The sequence below is a fragment of the Sarcophilus harrisii genome, chromosome 2 (assembly GCF_902635505.1).
Source record: "Sarcophilus harrisii chromosome 2, mSarHar1.11, whole genome shotgun sequence".
NCBI classification, from domain to species: domain Eukaryota; kingdom Metazoa; phylum Chordata; class Mammalia; order Dasyuromorphia; family Dasyuridae; genus Sarcophilus; species Sarcophilus harrisii.
In genome coordinates, this window is record NC_045427.1 from 424,315,643 (window position 1) to 424,343,567 (window position 27,925).

General features: G+C 38.8%; 1 protein-coding gene across 8 annotated transcripts in view; it reads left to right on the plus strand.

Annotated features, from left to right (window-relative positions):
* Window positions 1–5,564: 5,564 nt before the first annotated feature.
* Window positions 5,565–27,925, plus strand: part of PTPRT (protein tyrosine phosphatase receptor type T) — a 1,282,972-nt gene continuing 1,260,611 nt past the window's right edge. For 7 of the 8 annotated variants that reach the window (XM_031953982.1, XM_031953984.1, XM_031953985.1 and 4 more), the window contains exon 1: window positions 5,565–6,244. In XM_031953982.1, the coding sequence (XP_031809842.1) occupies window positions 6,175–6,244 (70 nt within the window). In that variant the 5' untranslated portion in view covers window positions 5,565–6,174. The remainder of the gene's footprint in view (window positions 6,245–27,925) is intronic. The other variant, XM_031953990.1, reaches the window with a different exon arrangement.

Genomic DNA, 27,925 nt, shown 5'->3' on the forward strand with positions numbered 1-27,925 from the left:
TTCTGCTACAGCATGATGAAGTCTTAGCAGGGCCAGTGTCTCTGATTAGGTCCATCTCAATTTGGCTCTCCTTTATAAGGCCAGAGCCTCCTTTTGAAAGTCCTGGTTTTGGAGAACGATAGATCATTGGGTAATGTAATTTTTCCTCTATAAAAATAGACTTGGATCAAGAGGTTAAGTTTGAGAAATACTTACAGTGCGCTCTTATGCATTTCTATTTGTCTGACCTGATAGACAGCACTAATACATATTAATATTCCTGCCATAAAACATTGCTCAAGCCAGAGTGACTGACTCCAGAATATTCAGCTCCACATAAAGAGTCACTCTGCTAATATAAAGGTTAACTTGTATTTCTGAATTATTGATGGTTGCTTGTTACTAATTTTTTCTCAGAAAGAAGGAAATTATTAATGAAGATGATACATAAGAGATCGCTGCCAATGTGTCTGACATCTATTAATGATTTCATCTTGCAACCAGATTAAAAGAGACAGCTGGTATATGTATTTATGCACATAGCTTGCTCCAAATGTGCTGACAACATTGTGGGAGTGGGAAGCAGACAAGGAGTGACTGGGAGATATTGGGTGCAGGCAGCTGGTCAGGGGTCCCCTCCCTGTTGATGTGCCCTGTATTGGCTTATTGTCAAATATTTAGCATTTCAGATGCCAACTGGCTTTGAGTTATTTTCCCCTATTGTGTGACGTACAGTAGACATCTGATATTAACATTTTTATGACATCTCTCCAAATCCTTTATACACATATAAAGATACAAGGCAGGTCTACTAGTACCCTCCCTGCCCTAGACATTCTCCAGTTCTTCTCAGAGACAGACACCTACAGTAGACAAATGTACACTCCTGGCTCAGGGGTGATTGGATATCACTACACAGAGGAGATCTGCTTGTTAGAAGGCAAAATTCCCAATCTAATAAGTCTGACTCATAGTTTTGTTTCACAGAGTAAGTAGCCAAAAAATTATAGAACATTAGAGCAGGGTGGGATGGTAGAAACGGCCTGAGATTTGGAGTCAGCAAGATCCTAGTTTAGTTCCTGACTCTATCACTGCTAATTGTAATAACTCTCAGAAAAGTTGAACCTCTCCGAGCCTCAGTTTTATAACCTATAAAATGGGTGTAATAACAATCACTAGAATTTCTACAGCATTTTAATGCTTGCAAATTGTTTTATATGTATCTTTATTTGACACAACAAATCACTGAAGTTGATACTCCAGGTATTATTGTCATTTTACAGATGAAGGAAGAAAAGCTCACAAAAGTCACCCATGGCCACCCACCTAATGCCAGAAGTGCGGTGTGACTCTAAGTCAAACACACTATCCGTGAATGTAACCTAAATGAGGTTATTCTAAGGAGAAAATGAGATAATGTATGTAAAATGTTTTGCTACCATAAAATTTAAACATAAGCAATTGTCATAATTAGAGGTAATCCAGTAGAATCTGTTCATTTGATATTTAATCCTGAAGGTAACAAGGAGACACTGGGGTTAAGATGATGGAGAAACTGAAGCCTAGAGAGGTTTGCAGAAAGTTTCCAAGGCTAGTAGTCAGACGTAAATTGAGGACCAGAACCTCCATTTTCTGAACCCAGAAGCACTGTGAAAACTCACCCTTTGAAAAATTGAATAACAAATTAGTATCAGTGCTATGATTAAACCCAAACACTGAATGATTAACATTTATTTTTTTTAAAAATGCACTTGTTTCTGATCCAATCTGAGGAAGCATAAATACCTTAATGTTGGCTGATAAAATTAGTTTCCAGGAAAGGATTGGTGGTTGGGAAGGGGCCTTATCTTCCTCCTCTTTGCATTCCAGCTCATATTTTCCTTTCCTATGGCATTGAAATGGATATTACACTTGGTTTCAGCTCCAGTTCAGTCCCTTCACTGAATATGTAGCCCCCTTTGCTGAATGTGACTGGAGCTAACACTCAGCAATATATTATAGAATCCGCTTGAGCTCCACACACCAGCAGCAACACAAATTCTTAAAAGTCTCTGGGGTATGTGTCCATGTACACAAATAATCAGTTTTGAGAAATATCTGAGAGATGGAAGTGCCAATGTAAGAACTTCCTTTTTTCTCTTTTCCAGAAAAAAGGGGATAGTTCCATTAAGTGGAATGAGATCAAGGAACTGGAAATGTTACAGGTGTGACTTAGAAACCTCCTTTCTTTATTTCTCCCTCCAGGCCCACAAGGATAGCACTTGGAAGACTTTATTCCATTGAAGTAGAGATCCTGTGGTAGAATGGGAAGGTGGAAGAAGACACCTGAGTTCTAATCCTGCTTTCACCACTAATATGCTATGTGAACTTCATCACTCCAGGCCTAGGTTTCCTCTGAAATGAGGGAATGGGACAAGTTGCTTTCTAGGGTCTCTTTCAATTCTATTCAATTACCTTCAGAAAGGAAGTTGTACTATGTGCTAAGTATTAGGGATGTACATACCCACATACATGTATATATGTATAGACATACACATATATACAGTAGATGCCCATATACATACACATATATGGCTATAACATAATATATGTGTGTTTATATATGGAGATGAGAGATACAGAAAAACAAAGAAAAGAGATAGAGAGAAACACAAAGAAAAAGGCAGAGATTCAGAGGGAAGAAAAGAGATAAAGAGACAGAGAAAAAGAGACTGGGAAAGGGAGAGGAAGGGAGGGAGAAAGAGAGAGACAGAGAGAGGAAAGAAGAGAAAGTGAAGATAGAAAAAGAAGAAAGAGAAGATACACACACAGAAAGAGAGAGAGAGAGAGAGAGAGAGAGAGAGAGAAAGAAAGTCTGTGATGTATCCCAGGCAAAAACAAATGCAAAGTAGAAGGAAAGAGTGTCAATAACTGGTGAAAGGGGGGAGGGAGACTAGGGAAAGCTTTCTGGAGGAGGTGCCATCAGAGCAGTATTTTGAAGGGAGGCAGATTCTATTAAGTACTGGATAGGAGGGATCCCTTTCCAGACATGGGGGATCCCTTATGCAAAGATATGAAACTCAAACGTTTTCAGTCTGGACCCAGGATTTCATCTAACATTTCTCTAAATTCTTGAACCACCACTAATTCTTTCTCTCTATGAGCTCATTAGCATTTGTTTTCATTTTTAATAAGTGGTAAAATTATGTGTACATCAAAGAATTATTTAAAAATAAATTTCTTTATGATTTGTTATCAGTAAATGTTTGATCTGTATACCTATTTCATATACCTATATGTCTGGGGTCACATAAAAGTTTCTTGGGCAAAGATTCCTCTATAATTGAAATTCTTTGGCCTGACCTGGGCAAGGAAGATTCTTTCATTAGGATAAAAGAAGTATGGCTCTATGAAACCAGCATGGTCTCTAGAGTCAGTGGACCTGGGTTTGAATTTCATCTCTTGATCACTTGGTTGACTTTGACTACTCCACCTCTTACTATGTGATCTTGGGGAAGTCATTTAATCAACCTAGGTCTCAGTTTCATCATTAAAAAATGAAGAAGTTGGACTTCCTCTTAATATCTTCTAGTTCTAGATGAATTATCCTTCGATTTGGGGTCTGTGTTGTGATATTTGGGAGAAAGATGCCCCATATTTTATCTTGGGGGTGCTAGAGAACAAAAGTGTGTGGAAATAAATGTCTCCTATTCTATAGTTGATGAGTCTTTCTCATCAGCAAATCCCCATGTTTGCCAAGAAAGAAAAAATGAAATGCTTTATAGAAATGAAGTCTTTGGTATAAACTCACATTTCCTTTGGCTTTAAAGTTTAAACAAAATAAGCTTGTATATAAGTATTAATCCCATTTAGCAGATGAGAAACTGAGGCCAACAATAAGTGGATTGCCCTGGGTCACAATACCAGTAAAATATTGGAGCCAATGTTAGAACCTCAATTTTCTGACATTACACCATATAGAAAAATGAGATCCATGGCTAGGGTTAAATATGTGGGTGAGGGTGGAATAGGAACAAGAACTGGGTTGAAGATTGAAGAGCTATTAAGAATAAAGATATAACATGAAAAAGCAAAGACAGGGGCATAGAGGCAAGAGAGATGACAGTTAGGAAAGTGATCTTTAAAAGATTCTGAAAACATATGAGAGATTTTCAAGAGACCAGCTTACTCACACTGAAATTTCCTCAAAATTGAGCTCCCCACAAGCCCAATAACCCCATCATCGGAATGTGAAACAGGTCTTCCCCACCAACCTCCTGGACTCCTGGATTTGGTTTCTCTGCCCCTAAATCGATGCCAATATGGCTCATTGGTTAGATGGGTGGAGAAATAAAACACACACACACACACACACACACACACACACACACACAAACAAAACCAGAAAACAATACAATACTCTCCTTCCCTAGGAGGGAGAAATAGCAAAAGGAAGGGCAGGAGAGGGAGCTATTTGCAAAGCTTGCTTGCAGGCTGCTAGTGCCTGCAGGGGCCCAGGGAAAGGTTTGTGTGTGTGTGTGTGTGTGTGTGTGTGTGTGTGTGTGTGGAATCTATCTGTGAATGTTGAGGGATGAGAGATCTCTATCTTCTGGGAAGGTGGAAGGGAGAAAGATATGGGAGTATTCTGGGGGGAGGGAGGTGCAAGGAAGAGATATAATTGTATAGAAGAGAGAGAGGTGTGAGAAGTGGGGGATGGAGAGGATATCTCTTCTCAATAGAGAGGAGATGGGACAGGGGATAGATGGAGGTGAGTGTCTGTGTGGGGGTAAGGAAAGAGGTGTGTCTGTGTGGGTAGAGGGGAGGAAGGAGGTGTGTCTGTGTGTGTGCAGGGGAGGAGGGAGGTGTAGCTGTGTATGTAGGGGGAGGAAGGGAGGTGTGTCTGTGTGTGAAGGAGGAGGAGGGAGGTGTATCTGAGGAGGAGGGATGTGTGAGGAGGTAGAGGGAGGGAGGATGTGTGTATGTGTGTGTGTGTGTGTGTATATACGATGAATCTGTGTCGGGGAGGAAGTCGATGAGTAGGGGGACAGAAGGAGGCACATTATGGGGGACTAAGAGAGGTATGATGGGGAGGGTAGTATGTAGTGGGGGTGAAGGAAGGTGCCTGTGGAATGGGGAAATGTGAGAAAGAAGGTGTGTTTGTATCTGTAGGGGTGTGCTGAGAAACGTGTGGGTGCGTATGGATGTCTGGGAGGTGGTGAAGAGGTATGGGGAGGTGCCTAAAGCAGATGTGTGTGTGTGTGTGTGTGTAGGTTTGTGGACGCTGAGCTAACAGAGTTAAGTAAATTAAGAAAAAAAAAACCATTTTAGCCCCAGATTCCCAGGGTCAGCCCAAGCTTGTCCTTACTAAAGATCTCCCCTTTTCCGAATCCCACCAGGAGAGCCAGCTGGACTAAGGGCATGTTTGTGTCTGTGTAGGGGTACTGCTCTACCCTGAGCAACAGCCCCGACAGGCGCCCCATTCACCTCCAAGTCCCCCTTTCCCACGTGCCCCACTAACCTCTCGCCCCTCTCTCCCCCCCCCCACGTGCCCTGGCAGCTTCCCCACCCCACGCCCCTTCCACACGTGTCTGACCCCCCGAATCCCGGGCCCCGCCCGGTACCTGCACAGCCGCCTGGGCCGTGTCCTAAGCCACCTGCCAAGCGGGCTTCACTGGCAGAGTGACGGCTACGGTCGGGCCAGAAGGGAGCCTTCGGTTCAGGCTCTCCGGGATAAGCCTCCTAGGTAGTTCGGGGAGGACTGGCGAGTCGAGCCTCCTCCTAAGCTCGGAGTCCTTTTCCTGGGGTCTGCGCTTAGCCGGCTCGGCTGTGGCGTGGTGGCTCAGCTGGCTCCAGCCGGGAAGGAACGAGAGCGCGCCGGGGTGTGCGGGAGCCGAAGCAAGGAAAAGGCGGGCGTTAGGACTCGGGGGAAATCTCCTTTCCCACCCCCTCTTTCTCGCATTTGTTACCCCCCCTCTCCCCCGGCTCGGTGCCCCTCCCCCTTGTCCCTCCCCCCTTCCCTCCTTCCCTCAGTTGGTGCTACTCCTCAGAGCCGAAGAGCAGCCGCCAGCGCGCGGAGCCCAAGCCAGGAGCGCGGAGCCGCGGCGCTCAGTCTCCACTGAGGACACCGCCGCCTCCGGGGCTGTTCGCCAGCCTGTCGCCCCCAGCCCCAGTCCCTGCTTGGCCGCCGCGGGAAGGGGATGCGCCCGCCAGTAAAGCATGACCAGGACCGCCACGTTTGTCTTCCTTCTGCAGCTGTTGCACCCAGCAGAGGGACAGGGCTTTGCAGGTGAGTGGGGCCGGGAAGCTCCGCCAAGTTGAGGCGGGGGCTGGGAGTTGGTCGTAGGTTTCATTTGGGGACTAGATGCCTCGCCCACTGCCCAGCCTAGGGTCCCGGGACTCGTCTCCCTCCCCAGATCCTTTCAGGTGCTTGGCCAGGGCTGCAAGTCCGTGTTCCCTTAGAGAGGAGCAGCGGGCTCAGTGTCTCCGTCACGGCCGTCGGGGAAACGTTGCTGGCTGGTCAATTCCCGGCCATCCCGGCTCGATCTCCTGCTGGCTCCTAGTGCCCACTGTCCCAAGCGCTCCCGAAGCCACCTCGGAGCCCACTTTTCCCTAAGGTCCCACTGAGAACCTCGTTTCTCAGTCTCAGGGACGGAGGGTTGGCCCGAATCCTACACCTATGTAGGGGCTCGGGCTGAGAATCAGCTTCGAGAGGTTTGCGCGAGCCCTGAGTCTCCTTTCCTTTTGGAGGCTTTTCCGGAGCCCCAGAGACAAAGTTACATATAGTCTCTGCTCCAGGGATGGCATTCTCCAGGCTTCTTGCCTAGCTTGCTAGCAGCTGTTCGAAATCAGAAGAGGCAGAGGCCGGCCAGCGGTAGCAGGCAATGCTAACTGCGACCTATCTTCTCCCACCTCCATTCTGTACTTTTAAATCAAAAGTTGGTCAGCTTTTTAAAAAGTAGAGTAGTTACTTTCCACTGAGGGCCCTGGGATTGTATAACTTCCTCAGATACTGAGAATATTTGGACTGTCTATTTCACACTTGTCAGAGTCTGTCAGCCTAATATTTGAGGTTGTTAGATTTGGGGCATCTGTCCCTTGCAACAAGTCTGTTTTCCCTCCCTCCTACGGTTCCTTTAGACTTAGCTAGAATTACTTAAAGACGACAGGTGCCTATTCAGGCAAGTGGTTGTCTTCCCGTCCCTGGATTGAAATGCTTCTTTCCCTCAGAATGTTATATCCATCTTTCTCTGTTGATTAATTTTCTCTCCCCCCCCCTATAAACTTCCCCAAGATGAACTTGGGTGGTGGTCTTTGGATAGAACTAGGAGTTAAAATGGCACAAATTCCAAAAATTTCTCATTCTTCTGTTGTTAAAATAAAGCGGTAGCAACCAAACCTCAATCTTATTCTCCGAGGAAAAGCAGGCAACCTTACTTACTACGTTTTGTGTTCTGTGGTGGGTAATGAAGACTGTCATGCTCATTTGTCAGGACCCTTTGCAGTCAAATGACTTTGTCTTTGATGTTGGATTTTGGAAAAGTTTGAAAGATGGTAATGTGGTTGCAATAATAAAATTGGATGAATGGTAGCAGAAAAACTGAATTGGTGAAGATAGTATTGATGTGCCGCTAGTAGAATACGGCTCTTTGTGTACTTGATCTCTGGGTTCCGTATAGATATAGCGATCATTTCACTGCTACACAAACAATTTGACAGTAATAGTGCCATGGTCCCCAGAGTAAGACACTGGTGAAGGAATAGTGGAGCTTTTTCAGTTTCAAATAGTGCCGAAGTTTCTTTCCATTGCATTGATAGATGGGAAATGTGCTTGACTATGTTGAATTTTAACTGCTCAGTTCCAGAAAGGAGAGGTTGAGATAAACCAAATGGTACTTAATAAGAAATGGCTGGATTTAGATTGCTAAGCAACAGCTGTGCACATACATTACTAAGGCTTAAAAAAAACCCCAAACCTTTGGGAAATGTAGTCTTATAAAACAAACTGCCTCTGAGGTAGACCAAGAAACAATTGGAATGACTGTTACAATAGATGTAAGTTAGGCTTGAACTGGCATAATGTTTAAAAAAAAATGAGGATGACATCAAAGCTTTTTACCATCAGGAACTGTCTTTCTGTTGCTTGGAAAGATTCTTGGAGGTGTTTGATTTTCCGAGGGAGAGAAAAGGTTAGTAAACAAGAGTAGAGAATCTGTATTGAAGGGTAGCAAATCTACAGGATGTGTTTCCCCACTAAGGATTTTGCATGAGAAGAGTGAAAGAAATAATAGTACATTAAAATCATGTTTTGGAATGTGAGAATGGTTTTTCCACAGGAGAATCTTAGTCATGGGACACTGTGAGAGATATGTGTTTTAGATTTCACCTGACCTTCTAGGTTTTCATATTACCCAAATCACTTACAGCATGCACACCCGGGTAAAGGAACAGATACGAAGATCTGCCAGATTTTTCACTCCATTTTCCCTTGAGTTTCTGCTGGAACCGGGAAGTTCCTTAAGAAAGCTGTCCAGTGCTGAATGCTCTGCAGTTTGGGTGTTTTCCATTGGGTGGTGCTCTTTCCCTAACTATTAAAATGCAAATCTCTCCGTGATGGAACTTTTCCCTCCCCCTGAGTAATGTATTTATTCAGCAGCCTTTTGTTAAAACATTTAGAAAAGTGTGAGTGCAGTCGGCACCTTTTCTTTGTTTGCTAGTTCATAACACACAGGAAAGGCAAAGTAGGCTTGGCATCTAGTTTAGGGGGAAAAACATGACTTGTGTTTCAGTACTATATGTCCCTGTTAGTTCTACCTGTGATATTTCATATTTCAAATGCTGCCGAACTATTGAGGGGCTGCATTTGTTAAGGATTGTCTACCTGATAAAATGAAATTGTGTTAGAAACTCCGACCTTCTAAAGAACCATTAATTTGTAGAAATTGTGTTCTGTTTGAGCACTGTTTCCTTTCTAATGCCATGCTAACTAGCCCATTTAATTATTAGACTATTTCTTCCAGTCTTTTCACCCTCATTCAACAAACGTCTACATTCGTTGATGGAGATAAATGGTGAACATTGAACAAATCTATTGGCGTGACACTAGTAACATAATTGCACAGTGTTGTCAAGTTAATGGGAATTTGTGGGAACAAAAATCTAAAGCCAATATAACCACAGGTTGATATTATTTAGGAATCCTAGCTAAAACTTAGAAAGTTTTAATTAAATTAAAAAACCACTACCAATGATTTTCTCTTTGCTCTTTCAGTTATTTTGTTTTCAATGGGAAATACGGATTCTAAAAGTTACCTAGATTTTAAGAATTATATTTAATTTCAAATTGAAACTGTGACCTGTTCAAGCACCTGTTGACCAAGAAATTCACACTGAGCAGATGAATCAATGTTGTCTAATTGTGCTATTTAACAGACTCGTTCTTACTCCAACTTAAAAAAAAAAAACACTATCCAATATATGAAGTGGATTTTTTCAGGTTGGAAAAATAATTAAATAATCAATCTTTTAATAACAACTTGGGGTCCTGATGGAAGAGAAGGGATCTGAAAAGAAGGTTGAAGGGAGATAATTATTTCATTTCCCAGCAAATCTTAGCACCAGGAATTTGATAATCTGAACAGATCTTATGGAAGGAACGGCTCTACGTTGCAGTTGTTACCAATGTAGTCATTTAACTCAATAATCACTTCTACCTTCCTCTGGGGAGCTGTTAGCCATACAGTGCAACTTTATTTTCTGTCCTTGCTTGCTTGATTTGTTTTCTAATAAAAGAACTATTAATGGCCAGTGATGGTCTGAAATTCTGTTTTTGTAACAATTGTGACACACATGCTTCTGTGTTAAGAGCAGACTCAATCTGGGTGCGTTCTGGTATACACACACACACACACACACACACACACAAGTGTAAGGACTCTTTCCACATACTAAATTTGTTTTCTTTTTTGGTTTGGTGAAAATACTGTCGAATTCAACGGTAGCATCCATTCTAGTAGACTTAATGTCACCTTTATAAACTATGATCACAGAAGACGATAGCATTTCCCCTTTAAATAAGGGATGACGTGTTGCTGTGGAAACAGTAGCAGTGCCAAATACATGGTGGATACTCAATAAATATTTATTGATGATGATGATGTTAAAATTTCATAGCAGAGAGAGGGAAGATAGTTGTTTCTGACCACTACCAATGATTGTAAACATAGAAAAAGAAAGTGAATTTTCCAAGCCTATCAGTTTGAGAGGAAGGTTTTGACTTTTTTCCTTTGTGAGGATTAGTATAGACAAGGGAGCTTTGTGAGCTTAATACTCAGTTGGTGATACTGCTTTTAAAAATAGTTTCCAAATTAAATTTTCTTCTACAGGTGACAGTAATGCATTTGGACATCCTAGTAATGTGTAGGAAATGTTCTGTTGTAAGCACACTTAACCTCCTGAATTGGCACCTATAAAAAATAAACTGTTGCCAGATATAACTGGAAAACACGTGGCTTCTTTGAAAAGTGTGGACACTGTGGTCCTTGAAAGAGATAACAAGACAGACAAAGTTACCTGCCTTTGTGGGGAAAAAGACTAGATTTTTATGTGTGAACGCAGTATAAGTTACATGAATCAAATTAGCAGCCAAAAAAAAAGTAAAGGAAAAATCAAATGCTTAGAGGCATGGAATTCAGAAGGTGGAACAGGATAGTGATATTGTTATTTGACCCACAGTCCTGGAGGCTATATTTCAGGTTCTAGGCTCAAATGAGATAATATATGTAGTTATAGAAAGAAAGGTTTCAGTTCAGTTTAAGGAAGAAATTATTAGCAAATGGAACCATTCACAAACGAGTTGGATTAATAAGCATTTGCATAATACTTTGAAATCTGCAAACATTCCTTACATATGTTATCTTATTTGAGCCTTTCAACAATCTATTGACATCAATACTACAGATCATATTTATCCTGAAGTAGGTAAGAAAATCAGGTTCTAGGATGTTGAATGACCTGCCCATGGTCACATATTATATGGAATTTGAATTCAGGACTTTGAATTTCCTCACACTGTATCCCCCATGATTTGTTGTTATATTCCACAGGGATAATTGAGGAGGTAGTAAATTTCTTGTATTAGTAGATATTCAGATAGAATAAATAGATTGATTAAAGGGAGGCATCATAGTATGGAAGAAAGAATATTTGAGATTGGAGTAGAAGAATTTTGTTTGAATCTTGCTATTGTACTTATTGACTTTGTGACATTTAGCAAGTTACTCTTTCTCTCTAAGTCTCAGTTTTCCCATTGGCAAAATGATATTTTGTAGAAAGGGTTTATTGTTTCAGGTGATGGCTGAATTAGATGATTTCCAGGATCCTTTTAAACTTTGGCAACCACTTGCTCTCATGTCCCATCCTGGTATGGAAGTGACCCTGGATTTATGTCAGCCCAGGCAGGTTCCAGGGCTGGATTGTACTTTGAGGATTAGAATAGCTAAATGTGAGGAATCTTATTACCAGAAACTTCTCTACCATGTTGTATTTTTCTTCATGTGTGTGTATAGATATGGCCAACATCACGAAGAATATTTACTAAGGCTTGGGGGAGTTGCTTCTTGTACAAATAGAGAAATCATAGATTTAAGAAGTACTTTTAAGCAAGGATGGGGATTAAATGGACAAAAAGGAATTAACAAGATATATGATTTATGACACAAAATGTTGGAGAAATGTAAATAAACAAAAATTATATTGAAGATCCTTATGGGGAAGGTATTTTTTTATTTTAAATATATGCATTTAAGGAATGAGAGGACATATTTAAGCATTTAGAAGAGCGTTGACTTCTCAGCACTAAAAGGAAAAGCAAGTTCCTTTGGGATTATTGAAAACAAAGCATGTCAGATAAGCTTAACAGTCTTTTCAAGCACATTAAAACTATTAGGTCTTGAAGAGAGCACCTTGGGTAGATATTAGAGAGTGGTTAGAATGTCTCATGAAATCTTACTCACAAAATTGATTCAGATTGATTTGTAGAAGAAAAAAGGCACATGGATTTCATGGATTAATTACAATCAGAAAGAAATAATATGATAAATATCATTGTACAGAGAAGGGTTAGTTTATCATGCCATAGAAATCAGCATTCACTCTAGTCTCCTTGGGCAGCTTCATTTTGGGCCTGGAAGAAGTATAAAATAATTTATTAATGAAATTTCTTATAATAAAATCTCAAGATTGAAAACAACCTCACAAAATATCTAATCTAACCTACTACTAAAAATTCATTTTATAACATAGCATCTAGAGGCAGAAGGAACTTTAGGAACCATCTAGTCCAACATAATCATTTTATATTTGAGGAAACTGAGGCCAGACAGGTTAAATGGTTTAACCAAGGTCATGCCAGTAGTAAGTAACAGAGCTGGGATTTGAACCTAGCTTTTCTAAACTGCTTTTTTCTATTTTATTATGCTGCCTCTGATATATAATAAGTCACCATCCATTCCCTAAACTCCTCTGATGACTGAATATCAGCTGAATTGTTATCGTCTTTTGAAGCATCCTATTTTATTTTTGGATAGGTGATTTTTAATTTTAATTTTTAGTGATTTATTTTAAACTTTTTCTTGACAATTTGAGTTGCAAATTCTCTTCCTCCCTCAAGTTCTATTCCCCTTTGAGAAGGCAAGCAATGTTATCAATTATCCTTGTGAAATCATGCAAAACATATTGTAAAATGTTGCAAAATAAAGAAAATTAAAAGTATGCTTTATTTTGCATTTTTCATCATTTATGTCTGGATGTGGATAGCATTTTTCATCATGAGCCTTTTGGAATTGTTTAGGATCATTGTGTTGACTAGAATAGCTAAATCTTTCATAGTTGACCGTCATTATGATGTTGCTCTTACTGTGTACAATATTCTTCTGGTTCCACTTCACTTTGCATAAATTCATAAAAGTTTTCTCAGGTTTTCTGAAACAATTTTGCTTAAAGCATTCAATCATGATGGTATTCTATCACAATCATATAGCATAACCTGTTCAGCTATTTATTCTCCAGTTGATGGGCATCTCTTCAATTTTCAGTTCTTTACTACCATAAAAAGAGCTGCTAGAAATTTTTGTGCATATAGGTATTTTTCTTTTTCTTTAATCTCTTTGGGATACAGATGTAGTAGTATTGTTGGATCAAAGAGATCATAGTTTTATAGCTTTTTGGACTATGTCCAAAACTATTCTGAAGAATAGTTGACTCAGTTTATGGATCTACCAGCTGTGCATCAGTATCTCTGTTTTTCCACACCCCCTCCAGCATTTGTTCTTGTTCTTTTTTATATTTAGTGGACAGGTGTTTGTTAGAAGCTTATCTCTTATATTATGCCCAGATTTTGTTTTCCTTATAGCTCTCATGCATTGGCCATACTTTTACCCTTTGAATGAAACAGAAAAAAGTTGAATTCTGCTTCTACATCATAGACAAACCTATAAATACCTGAAGATAGTGACATTTTCCTTCTTCTTATTTGTAAAAAGTGCTTAGCATAATTTCTGGAACATAGTAGGCACCATATAATTGCTTATTTCTTCTCCTTGTCTCCTTGATCCTTGTCACCATATCTGTTTTTCAGGCTAAGCGTCTTTTAAACAATTTTTTAATATGACATGGGTTTTATGTATTGGGTTTCCTCTAGTCTGGTCATGTCCCAGCTTGGTAATGCCCTTTGAATTTAGGAGGACCATCACAGTTCTCATCCTACACATTCTACTCCCATTAATATAATCTGAAACGATAGGAAAAAAAAGCTATGTTATGTCATACTGGTAACTCTCATTGAGCTTGCTAAATCCTCCAGACCTTATTTACATGATTTTACTATCTAACCAGGTTTCCCTTATCTGGCATTTTTGCAGTTGATTTTTAAGAATCTTAGTGAAGAATTCTACATTTATCTCTATTAAATATAATCTTATTTTATCTCACTATCTCATAGTAGTGGTAATATAATGTAATGGAAAAAGCCCTAGGTTTAGGTCTTGGCTTTGACAGTTATAGACTGTATCACTAAGGACAAATTGCTTAACTTCTGAGATTCAGTTTTTTCATCTTAAAAAAGAAGGGTAAATATGAGGAAAGCACTTCATAAACCTTAAAGCATTATAGAAGCATTAACTGCTGTTGTTATGCTGGTAGGCATGAAAGTCCTGATATTTTTTGCCTTTTTACTGAGGTTGAATGATGTGATTGTTAAGTTTTCTTCCAGATGTACACCTATGGTTTTATGACTTTTCCATCTTCTTACAAACCGGCACAGGTGTCTTCAGTCCTTTAAGAAAAACAGCCTTCTATTGAACCTTCTGTTTAGTTGGTCAAACTGAAGAAAAAGTGATCTGTATTCTTTCCTATTTCCTTACCACAGTTAAACCTCCAGAAATAATAGTCTATTCTTATTCTCTCTGTGTGTCTGTCTTTCTTTGTCTCTCTTTCTGTGTGTCTCTGACTGTCTGTCCTTCTCTCATATTTTCATACCATTTTTCCTTACACTCTTTCTCACTACTTCTAGTCTGGCTTCCATCCCGCAACTCTACAGAAGATTATTTCAGAGTCATCAGACTAATTGTCTAATTGATTTTCCTGTTCCCTCTTTTTCGCTTCCATTCTTCTTGACTGTGTAGCATTTGACACTAGGCATGCTTCCCTGACTTTTTCTTTTTGGTGGATAACAGATTTTTCAGATCTAATTTCCCAAGATTTTTATAGGTTGGCCTTCTTTTCTTTTGTTACTTTCTTTGAATTGAAAATTCTGTGGGTTCACCTATCATCTCTGTGCAGATATCTTCCCAATCTTCATCTGCAGTTCTGATCTCCATACTGACTCCTAAAACTGTATTTTCAGTGAGCTAGAGGATATTATCCAATGGACTGGTTCTGTAGTCACCTCTAAAATCAGATAATCTCTCTCTTCCCTTCTAACCTGTTATTACTTCTGAGTTTCATCTTTCTATCAATGGTACCATTTTTCTAAATGCTTGAAACTTTGGGGTTATCTTTGATTCTTGCTTTTCTCTCAATACCAACATCTGATAATTTGCCAACTTTTTCTTGCTGTTTCCTACTAGGACTACCTAATTACACACTTATTTCCGTCATATTCATTATAGTCACAAGGAAGATAATACACAAAAAAGGAGCCGAAAAGCTGGGTTAGAGGAAGGAGTAGGATTAAAGAATGGCAGCCAAGCCAGGAGGTACTCAATGGAGAGCATGGTGTTCTGTAGAGTGAGCTCTCTATGTAAAGGAGGGATTTAGAAAGAGTTTAATGATCCTTCAATCAGAAGAAAAAGGCAATGGAGGATGAGTTGAGAAGGTGTTGAGTATCAAAACCTGAGGCAATCTGCATGGTGATGAGTTTCAGATGATCAGCTCATCCTGGAGCAAGCTATGGTGTTCCTAGGAGTCCACAGAGCTGCAGATGGAAAGTTGTAGTCATGTAGGAGACAATCTTATCTAAACTCTTTATCTTCTTTTGTACTGAGTAAAGTGGTCTACAGAGCAGGCACTTAAATGTTTGTTGAGACTTTATTAAATAATGCCTTTGCAGTCTCTCATTACCATCTTTCAGGATCATTATAACCATCTCCTACCAGGTCTTTCTGATTCTATTTTTTCTCTCTTTCCAATTTACTCTTCACATTATTGCCATGTTAATCTTTATGTATGGATTTGTTGTCATTTTCCTGATCAAAAACTTTAAATTACTTTCTGTTGCCTCCTGAATAAAATCCAGATTCTTTAATCTTACATTCAAAGCCCATCATGGGTCTTTTGGTTTGCTGCCCTTTTGGCCTTATCTTTTACTCCTATTGAATAATACATTCACAGAACGTTAGATATAAAAAGGACATTTAGAGATTATCTAGTTCACCAAATCACTTTTACAGCTGGTACAACTGAGACCCAGGAACGGGAAATGACTTTTCCTCATGATCATGCAATCACTTAATATCACCTTTCCTGAGATTAAAACTGAAACCTCTATACTCTTGACTTCCTCAGGGATATCTTGAAACCCTGTTAATCTTGAAAATGCATATCTATCTATCCATCTACCCACATAAATATATACATATGTTTCTCTCTGTGTATATCTATACATATAAACACACATGTATAGAATGATGGTACTCATGTCACAGACCTTATGACAAGGTCTATAATTTAATTGGTATAGGGAATTTTTTTTGCAACTTATAGTCTTGGAATTATCTGGTATCACTGACAGAATAAATAATTTACTCAGAGTCACTCAGCCTGTATTTATCAAGTTGGGTCTTCTGTCTCTGAGATCAATTTTTTATTTACTATGTTATGCTTTCACTCACATAGACAGACATACTCAACAACTAGGCATAGATTGTATTAAAAGTTTGAAAGAAACATGGGTTTTCTAGTTCAAAATCCTTATTTTACAAATGGGTAAACTGAGGTCTCAAAAAGGGGAAAAGCTTAGTGAAGAGTACTTGGTTAGTTGTAGAATTGGAATTAGAATCCAAGTCTCGTGAGTCCCATTCTAGGAGTCATTTAATACTATCATGTTACTTTTCTCCAGGATCTGTGAAGGTTTACTAACTATGAAATACCCCCTTGCAGGACCTAGCCAATTTGTCTGTAATTGGTGAGCTTTTGACCATTCCCTTAGGGAGCAATCCTATGATCCAGTCATTTCTGTGGCTGCCAGGAATTTCTCCCTAATGTTCATTGTGCATTTCTTTTCTTTTACTTGTTCCCTTGACTCCTTGTTATATTCCTTTGTACGATGCAAAAGTGTTCATTTCTGTCTGTGGTGTTTATACCTTTAGAATTTGGTATCCTGTTATTATGCCCCAGTTAGTCATCATTTTCACCAAATTATATTCTTTAATCCCTTTGCATTTTCTTCCTGACTCAGTCTTTTCATCTCCCCAACCAATTTGCTGCCTTTCTCTAAAGTCCCTTGATTTATTTAGAGCTCTTTATCCTGGGGAAGCTCAAATTCCAAATGCTTCTGCTTGGTCACTACTTAACTAAAGCTTTAGAAGGGATCCTTACCCCATCCTCTATGAGGGAATAGATGTGCCTTTGCTCATTCAATGAGCCCTATCTGTAATATTGGAGCAGGTATGGTAGAGCAGAAAGAATACTTAGACTCAGAGTCAGGAATTCTAAGCCTGGTTCTTGATACTTAATATTTATGAGTCATGGGAAACTCTGAGCCTCAGTTTCTCCACCCAAAATGGGAGTGTTGATAAGAGCATTATTCACTTTACAGAGTGTTTGTGCAGAAAGTACTTGACAAACATCAAGTTTTACCTAGCATTATGAGTTGGTGTTAATTGTGTAGTCATGTCAAATGTAAAATCATGCATGGAGCACCCTTAGTGAATCTGGTCCCTGTGACCTCTCCCACCTCCATCTATAATTCTCATTATTCCCTATTCTCCCTCTGTAGGGACATTCAGATTTTCTGTTCCATTAATTACCTAGGTAACACTGATCACAATTCTTTCTAAACCTTCCCTCACTATATTGATTATGGCTTTTCTAAAGTAGAATATGAACTAAATGACCACCAAGGTCCTGTCTAGTTGTTAACGTTCTGTTAGTAGCCATGCTTCTTACAGTTTGTTTCTTTATTATCCCTGTTGTATAACTATAAATCTCATGATGTCCTCATACACTGTTCGTTATTTATAGGTTAATGAAGTCTAGGGTTGTAAGGAATCTTGGTCATCTGGTCCAGCCAATCTTCTCATTTCACATGAGGAAGTCAAAACATAGATGGAGGAAATGACTTATTTATAAATCTCACAGAAGCAGAATGGGAGCCTATGCTGTCTGACTACAAATTCAATATTCACCCACAAATTCTGTTGATATGAATATGATTTAAAAAAGGAAGATATAGATGATCTGATTATCAAATTTTTAGAGAGGAATAACTAATAAATTGGATGATAGAATTGCAACCTAAAAGAATCTTGAGAGGCTGAAGTGATGGACTGAATCTAATAAGATGAAATGCTGAGCAATCAGGATAGATATATAAAAGTCCATGTATTTTTTGGTGCAAGTAAATATTTAAAACCCCCATTTGGAACCTATTATTTTGTATTTATCATAGTTATAACAAACTTGCTTATTGGATTCCCAAGATCATAGTTTATAAAAAAGTGAGAAAAGGGAAAAAATTCCTGTCTGATGAGGAGAAGACAGAAAACTATAGAGAGCAGACATAAGCAGTTAACTTGCCTAGAAATCTGAGGCCAATTCAGAATAGGGATAATAACCTTCCCACACCCCTGTAATCACTCAGAATATCATTGCTTCACAGCCCATTTATGATGATTTTGAATTATTCAGAAAAGTTAACTATCTGGTATCCTTACACTCAGTTTAAGAAGGCAAAGAAGTGTATAATAATAGCAATTATAAAGTGTTTTTAAGGTTTATAAATTATTTTGTATGTGCTAATTAACATCATCCTTACAATCCTGTAAGGTGGATGCTATTCTTATCCCCCCAAAGGAATATTATTATTAACAATTTCTTATTTCCATATAGGTAGGGAAACTAAGGCTGAAGTTATTTGTTGACTTAAATATATTATCTGCTTCAGAAAAGTTTTCTCTTCTGAATGATTAAAGAAAAAAGGTTTTGTGCTTAGATTGGAAAATCCTTGGCTGAATGGAAAACTCTGCTTTCCCAATACCTCATTCCCTGAGGGATTTGTAGGACTGAGATTTCAAAGAATTGGTCTTAAAAGTAATAGTTAAAATTTTGGAGGTGGGAAGGTATGTGCTGAACTTTGGGAAGTTAAAAAGGGGAAATAAGTAAGGATAAACATAAAAGAAAGACTGAATAGGCCATCTCAGGATATACCATATTTAGGCAACTTTTTATTAAGTATCAAACCATTTAATCCCATGCTCTGATTCTGAGATAATTTTCTTGGGCTAAATTGAAAACTCATATTAAAAAATGGAGCTTGTGTCTTTTCTAGACTATTTTGCTACTGATAAGGCAGGCATTCGGGGGTAAAAAATACACAGCTTGAGTCTTTGGGTCCCCAGGGTTTTTGTTTTGATATACAGATGTGAAGGACAAATTACATGGGGGAGAGGTTGATTCCATAATGGTAGTATATGTTGTAGATTAAAGCTGTCCTTTGAGGGAAGGTCCATGTTTCTCTTTCCCTTTCTCTCTCTCTTGCTCACTTAATAGGATCTTTAAAGATCTTCCCATTCATCCTCATCATTTTACAGAGAAAGCTGAGATTGAAGATTTAACGCACTTTGCCTGAGGTTGCCCAAAAAAGTCAGTATTCATACTCATGTCTAATTACTCCAAACCTAATGCTTTTTCCAGACTGCCTCCCTTCTTTGTTTTTCATGGCTATTGAGAAACTGCTATAGGCAGACTTGGACTTTTATATATCTATCTTGATTTAAATACTTGCCCTCTGACTTTATATTTAATATTTCTGCTATATCACAAGTTAAGACTTACTGGAGAAGGCAACACTTGAGCTGGACCTTGAATGATCGTGAAATTCCACACCATCATTTTACACATACAGGCCAGATTGTGTACTGTCATTTTTCTTCCTTCTTGAGCAGTAGACAGTTGTGATAGTCTTTGATTTTCTTCTTTTTGTTATTTGAATGAAAGAAAAAGATTTGGCAAATGATGCTTTTTTGTTGAAGGGAAGGAATCAAGATTGGTTTAATGTGACGGTTCTTTGGAGGAAATCAATTCCTAATCTGTTTCTTTAGATTTGTATATTGACTAGAGTAATGCATTTACAGGTGGGTTGAAAGCGCAGCAGCTAACATCTAGGTAATTTCACTGTCTGGATTTACGTTATGGGAAATACAGAGGACTGGAAGTTCTGTCCAATGCTCATAAATGCCTCCTCACTTTACCCTTGAGACTAATGGGACAGATTCTGAAGTTAGTCTAGCACGCTCCATGAGGAGATTCTGGCATCCAGAGTAGATTTGAATGCTTTCTTTTGGCCAATTCAGCCTCCTAATTTTCCTGTTATAATACTATTATATAAATGATGGTAGCAAGATGTGGTCAAAAAGATGGAGGACTTGGCTTTGAGTCCTAGCTCCAACATTTCCATATCTTTGTTACTATGGTCACCTCTTTTAATCTTTAAAAGCCTTAGCATTTTTCATTATTGTTGTTGTTGTTGTTACCTTTAACTCAGCCAATCAAAATACCTTCACAGAGTTTTTATGAGGTGCTTTGTAAATCTTAAAGGACAATAGAGTAGGGGCAGCTAGATGGGGAGGCAGCTAGGTGGTGCAGTGGATAGAGCATCAGCCCTGAAGTCAGGAGGACCTGAGTTCAAATCTGGCCTCAGACACTTAATCCATCCTAGCTGTGAATTCCAATTCTGTTATTGATTTACCTGTAGCATCTTGGGCAGTTGGTGGTGCAGGGAATGGAGCACTGGCCCTGGAATCAAAAGGTCCTGAGTTCAAAGCCAGCTTCAGACTGTCTTCAGACCCTATCTGTGTGACCTTGATCAAGTCACATAATCCTGTTTGCCTCAGTTTCCTCATCTGTTAATTGAGTGGAGAGGGGAAATGGCAAACCACTCCAATATCTTTGCCAAGAAAACCCTAAATACGGTTATGAAGAACTGATTAAAATGAATCATAAACAATAAGTTATTGGCCATGGGAAGTTGTGCAAAACTGAAATAGAGTCCAGTCTTGGGTAGATAATCTTACTTTTCTGAGCCTTGATTTTCTTTTCAAAACATATGTATAGTTTTCAACATTCACCCTTGTGTTCCAAAATTTTTCTTCCTTCCCCTTACTATATTCACAAGTAATCCAATATAGGTTAAACATGTGCAATTTTTCTATACATATCTCCAAAATTATCATGCTGCACAATCAGATCAAAAAGGAAAAAAATGAGAAAGAAAACAAAATGCAAGCAAACAGCAACAATAAAAAAGTGAAAATTCTATGTTGTGATCTACACTCAGTTCCTACAGTTTCTCTCTGGGTACAGATGGCTCTCTCCATCACAAGATCATTGGAACTGGCCTGAATCACCTTGCAGTTGAAAAGAGCCATGCCCAGCAGAATAGATCATCATATAATCTTACTGTTGCTATGTACAATGTTCTCACTTCACTTTGCATCAGTTCATGTAAGCCTCTCCAAGCCTTTCTGAAATCATACTGCTGATTGTTTTTCATAGAACAATAACATTCCATAACATTCATATCTCATAACTTATTCAGCCATTCTCCACCTGATGGAGCCTTGATTTTCTTTACTATGCAATGCAGGGTTTTGACTAGGTGATCTTGTGTTTAAGTTTGTCTGAATGTATTTCAGGATCAAAATACCAGCGTGCCAATAATAATATGGTGGCTCAGTGGATAAAGCGTGGGGCTTGAAGTCAGAAGGACCTGAGTTCAAATTTGGTCTCAGATCCTGGGCAAGGAACTTATTTTCTATCTGTCTTATTTTCCTCCACTGTAAAGTAGAGCCTATAATATTGCAGCAGCTGATGAATGGTAAATTGAGTGCTGAACTTGGAATCAAGAAGGCTTAACTTCAAATTTGTCCTCAGGCATTTCTTAGCTTTATGACGCTGGACCTTAATTTTCTCATCTGTAAAATGGGAATAATAATAGCACCCAACTCCCAGGCTCATTGTATCGGATGAGATAATATTTGTAAAGCACTATACAAATGTTAACTGTTATTATAGTGATTTAAAGTTTACAAAGCACTTCCTTCAGTCTCCTGAGGTAGGTGATATTAATGTTATTTATCTCATCCTACACATGAGCAAGCCCAGGCTCATGAGGACAAAGTAACCAGGTCAAGGTCACACAGCAAGTATCTGACCAGGAGATCAAACCCAAGTCTTCCCATCCCAAGTACTCCACCATTTTGTCTCCTAAGGCTAAGTGGATAGATCAGTCAGGTTTACCAGCCAGAGATCTGGATTTAAGATAAGTATCATGAGGAGGTTAGACTAGCATTGTAAAGAACAATGAATCTGGTGTCAGAAAGTCTGGCTTTGCCTCCAGACTCTGTGACTCGGTACTTGGATAACCTTGGCAAATATTATTGTCTCTGGACCTCACTTTCTATTTCTGTAAAGTGAGGGACTGGGATGACATTGTCCCTTTAGTTTGAAATCTATAAAATGGGCACTAGTTACTTATGCTATATGTGACTTTTCTGGATGGGAGAAGAGTCCACTGAAAGCACTGTTGAACACATAAATGATAGCAATGTCACCTTTAGTGTGTCTATATGGAATCTTACATATCTGTTGTTCCAGTCATCTCTTATTCATCATGATTCCATTTGGGGCAAAAATGCTGAAGTGATTTTCCATTTTCTTCTCCTCCAACTCAGTTTACATATGAAGGAACTCTAAGTCAGGATGGTTAAGTGACTTGTCCAGGGTCATAAACTAGTAATTATTTTAGGCTTGACTTGAAGTTAAGTCTTTCTATGATAGGTCTTCACACTCTATGTACTGGCCCACTTAGCTAATAAATGTTAGTTAAATTAAATTGATTTGGTTTGATTTTCCTCTCCTGGTCACTGCTTTTTACCAGCATTGTGCCTTTGCATAACTAGAATTCATTTCTTTCTTTCTTCCGTTTCATAAAAGCCATATTGACATTCAAGGTTTGTCTCTTGTGATATCTTCCACAAGAAGCCTTTTGTGATTTCTCCAGCTGTCAATCTCTATCCCCATCCCCATCCACATAAATGTAGCTTTTCTGCATCTATTTTTAATATGCTTATTTGTATCTATATTGTTTCCATCCCAAAGAGGTAAGCCCTTTGAGGGTAGGTAATGAGATATGTTGAATATATTTTATTGTCTTGTGTTCCCATTGCCTAGCCTATAGCCAGGCACGAAATAGATACTTTAACGAATGCTTGTAGAATTCAGTTGAACATTCTTCTAACAGACAGGCTTGTGACCTGCAATGAATGAGCCATAATCCCTGTTTTTATGTCACTCTCAGAACTGAGGGTAAAATGTTCTAATGCTCTGAAGTTTGCCTTTGAGGAATTCTATATTTTTTAATGGGGAAACTTTAATATCACCAGAATAACAAAATGCTAGTTAGCTCTTTATATTTTTATTAATGTACCTTATGTATAGACAGTGGAAGTGTTTCAGTGCCTCTGTCCTGGTTTAACACCATCTCCAAACCAATAAATATTTATTAAGTGCCTGTAATGTGCCAGGTATTGTGCTAAGCAATGGAAATATAGTTAATAAAAGGATAATCTCTGACTGCAATGAGTTTACAATCTAAAGGGGGAGATAACTAAGGAAAACAGGAGAGCAGGCATGGGTGTGTGTGTGTGTGTGTGTGAGAGGGGGGAGGGAAGGAAGAAAGGAGGGAGGGAGGGAAAGAGAGAGAAAAAGAGGGAGGAAGGGAGAGAAGGAGAGAAGGAAGAAAAGAGAGGAGGGAAGGAAAAGGGGGAAGGGAGGGAAGAAAGGAAAGAAGGAAGGAGGGAGGAAGGAAGGAAGGAAGGGAAGGAGAGAGAGAGAGCTAGGGAAGGAGGGAGAGAATATAGAACACCAGGGGTTACCTTGTTCTGTAAAGTTGAAACCAGGTAGGGTAACAGATACAAAGTGGAGGGATCTAAGAGTCTGATTTCAGCACTTTGTAAAGGAAAGTATTGGGAGGAATTTAGTTGCTCTCCTCCAAACAGAAGGAAGAGGAAAAGGAGAAGCGGTAAGTGTATTAAGTCCTAAGTTAGGAGGATGGAAGTGAGTTAAGAAATGATGAACTTATCCAAGAAGGTGTATCTTATTCCATGGAGTGGCAACCAAGCAGGATAGCAGAGACAAAATGCTGATCTGGAGGGCTATCTTGTCCCGGGCACAATATTTAGCAAGTACATGATCAGGCTAAAGGAATTTCCTCCAAATGGTAAGAGGCCTAGAGTACCAAACATAGTGGGATGGGTTGAAGTTTTTGGAGAGATTTAGTTGTGAAAAGAGAAGATTTGGACTGGTTTGGGGAAGAGGGCGTCCATGGAAGCTGTCTTCAAGTATTTGAAGCTGTCTCGTATGGAGAAAGGGTTCATCATCTTGTTTCTATCTGGCTTCATAGGGTGGAAGTTCCAGGGAAACTTTTCTGCTTCCTTAAGAAAGGACTTCATGATGATTAGAGCCCTCTAGCAATAGAATTAGTTGACCTGTGCCGGCTCCATCCCTGGAGGTGTGCAAGCTATATTTATGGGCATAATACTTGTCAATAGTCTTTATAGTCTACTAGGAAACTGCTGTTATCTATGCAGAGAACAATAGCTGCCTGGCTTTATATGAAAAGTTATATCATCTCGTTGTAAATTCAGAATATGGGATAGAATCAGGCACAAAGATATCAATTACAAAAAGAAGTTTTTTTTTTTTTTTTTTGGTTTTGTTTCGCAGCTCTTGTTTAATTACATCACTATGTCTCTGGCCTTGCCGTTTAGAATTCAGGAATAGCCGTATTAGCATGCTAATGTACCAATAATAATCAGCAGTGTCTATGTAAATAAGGAACATCTGTGCAATATTTATGACCCATAAAACACAGTGATATTCTGTAATGCTCTTCTAATCCCAAGTAGGTCATTGCAGTAGCATTACAATCTGAGAACTTTCCCTGAGTCCTTCTGCTCTATTCTCTGAGGTCTGTGCCAAACAGTCCAGATGTGAATGGACAACACCACATGGCAGCCAAATCAAATTAGACTCCAGAAGGCTCTTTAGCCATTAGAGCAAAAAATCAGTTGTCCTTTGCTTCCTCCACGCCCTCCTCCTTCCCCCAAGACAGGGAAAAAAGCACTTTGTCAAACAGTCTCACTCTCGATTTTGTGTCTGAGTATTGTCCACTTTGTGTATTATGCAAACCACATTCTAAATCCCAAACTAATTTTCCTCAGACATTCACTGAGAGTGTTCCAGGGCTAAATTCCCCTACCAGTAGCTAGTATGTGTTTAAGAAATGCACACTAATGTTCCTATTAGCCAAAGAAAATGGAAGTGGGAAGCAAAATTAGATAAAATAAAAAGCTAGACACAGTAGGATATCCTTTAAAGACTTTTGGATTATCCATGCCAGTGATTCCCTCTTCTATGCCTGTGATTTCTTTTTTGGTTTAGCCCAAGTAACTTAGAATTAACTCTTTTTTTCTTTTCCAGGGCTGCTAAGTGAGAATTTATCAATTGCTTCTATCTTTTAGAGTCTGGATTCCTGGAACTAGTGTTTAATAACCTGGTGATCATGGGCATGGTACTTAGGTCTCCAGTCTCTGCTTCCTTTATATGTGAAATAGGAATAGTCTTACTTCTCTCAATTTTTCAGTTTTGGTGGAAAGGCAACATTTTGTAGACTTTTAGAGTGCCACAGCTATGTGAATTTGTTATTATTTCGTACTAGACAGCCAACAGTTTGGGTTTCCAGCTCTGTTCAATGTCAAGCTGGATATGCTTCTTTCAGAGTGAATGGAATGGTCTGATGTCCCCCTGAGTCTGCTGCCTGACTTAGGTTTTGCCAGAACTGCAGACAAATGGTTGTTATAGGAGTTTTCTGGCACAGAAATCACTGAGGCTGTTTTGTATTCTTCTTTTCATTTGCACATGAACACTGGGCTCCCTCACTCAGAGATTCCTGCCAGTGTCCTGGGCCTATTTTATAAAGCAGGTTTTCTTTATGCAACGTTTTTTTATGACTGTATTTTTTCAATCTTCATTTAAAAATTTGTTTTAGGTGTTTGTGGGGCACTATCTATTAGTAGCCAGGTCTCCTAAGGTGTGAGTGTTCTAGGAATCATAGGGCCATAGATTTGGAACTGGAATGGATGTGATAGATCATCTAGTCCAACTTTTTAATTTTTCACATGAGGAATTGAGACCAAAAGAGGTTAAATTGACTTAACTATTGATCATACAGCCTCTAAGTAAATGAAATGGGATTTGAACTCAGAGCTGTTTCCTTTCAAGTCCCACACTTTATGTGTTAGATCAGAGCATCCATTCATCTTTGTTTCCTTCTTTCCCAGTGAGCTATTCCTTCTAACAGAAACAAAAGCAGTTTAGTAAAATAAACCATCACATTAAGCTTTATGGCATTTAAAACCATTCATAATGATTGTTATGTAAGCTTAGTTTTTTCTTTCTATTTTATATTGATGTAATTTTGTTTTCTACTCATTCTATATATTGTTCCCCAAGTTCTGCTCATCTTACTCTCTATCAGTTCATGTAAGTCTTCTTATGATTTTTTTTGAACTCTTCACATTTATTTCTTATGGCACAGTAATATTCCATTCCATTCACAGGCTACAATTCTATCATTTCTCAATCGATAGGTACCTACTTTATTTTCTATTTTCTATTATTTGCTAAAGTGAAAAGCACTGTTAAGAATATTTTGGTGCATGGGTGATCTTTCTTTATGTCTTTGACTTTCTTACCATATGTGCCTAGTAATTGGATCTCCGAGTCCAAGGATATAGGCAACTTCTGTCACTTAAAACAATAATTCCAATTGCTTTCTAAAACAGTTAGGCCTGCTCATAGTTCCACCAGCACAGGAATGGTTTTCCATAACAAAGACTGTCACTTCAAGGAACTCAGTTTAGGATGTGATTTTTTAGTTGAACTTGAAAATTTTTAAGGTAGTTGCTCAACATACCTAAAAGTATAAATTTCCTGCCTCCTTTTGGAAAGAACTCTTCTACTTCTCTCTCTTCTTAAAAACGTAGGGGATCATTTGAAATGCTGGAGAATTATAATTACCTCAAGGATGAAAGTATAAAAACTTTATCCTTTAAAACTTATCCTTTTTAAAAAAAGGCAACTTATCCTTTAAACTTAAAAAAGGCAACTTCTTTTTGGACAACTCCTTTATAAAGTTTATGAACTTATTTTTTCTGTTGAGCTAAAATCTACCCCCTTATATCCTCCCTGCTTTGGCCTTAATTCTCTCTAAAGAGGCAAAATAAAGGTAGTCTAATCTTATTTCCATTTGACATTCTTTTAGTTATTTGATGTCAGTTTTCAGGTCTCCTATCTGGAGTAAGGGTCCCCTAATTTCTTTAGGCAACTCCTAATATGACTTGGTTTTGAGTCTCCTATCCCTCTTGGTCACTCTCTTCTGAATAATGTTTCTTAATGTGTCTGCTTAACTATGGTCCCTAGAACTAGATCCAGTATTCCAGATGAAGTCTCACTAGGGCAGAAAATATCCTCCCTCACTGTACTTCTTTAACACTCCAATGAATCTTATTTACGCTGGCATTCCTTATAGTGGTGAAGGCTGCAATCCAGTCTTTGCCTACCCACACTGTGTAGAAGTCCATGCCTTTCCATAAGTTCCCCACAGTTGTCCACTCAAAGTGCGGGGGGCTTTCTTTGCAGTCTTTGATATTTGTGTGAAACACAAAGGGGCATGTGGGAAGTCCATAGGTTATCTCTTGCTAAATGACTGCTGAGCTTTTTCTCCAGTCAAATATTTCTTTGATAAAACAAAGCTAAATCACTGTTTCTATGAAAGGAGATGGCTAAAAGCTTTACATAGAGGAAAGCTTTTTATGCCAAGGGCATTTTTTTATTCAAAAGATTTATACTTGTTGTCCAAACAAAATATATAAATTTATGTAGCAAAAAGTTAACTTGAGGGAAAAACATAGTTATTAGTGTGTTTATCACCTTAAGTGTTACTGAAGAAGCTACAGAATGTCCTTTACTAGAAAGCAAGTAAAGATCAGTAGAAAGGTGACAATACCAGGAGGTAGGAAACCTGGCTCCTAATCTGGTCTATTCTGAATGAGTTGCTACTATGGGCCTCAGTTTCTTTATTGGTAAAAACGAGGGTTTTGGATTGGTCTTGAAGTAATTTGTAAGATTCTCT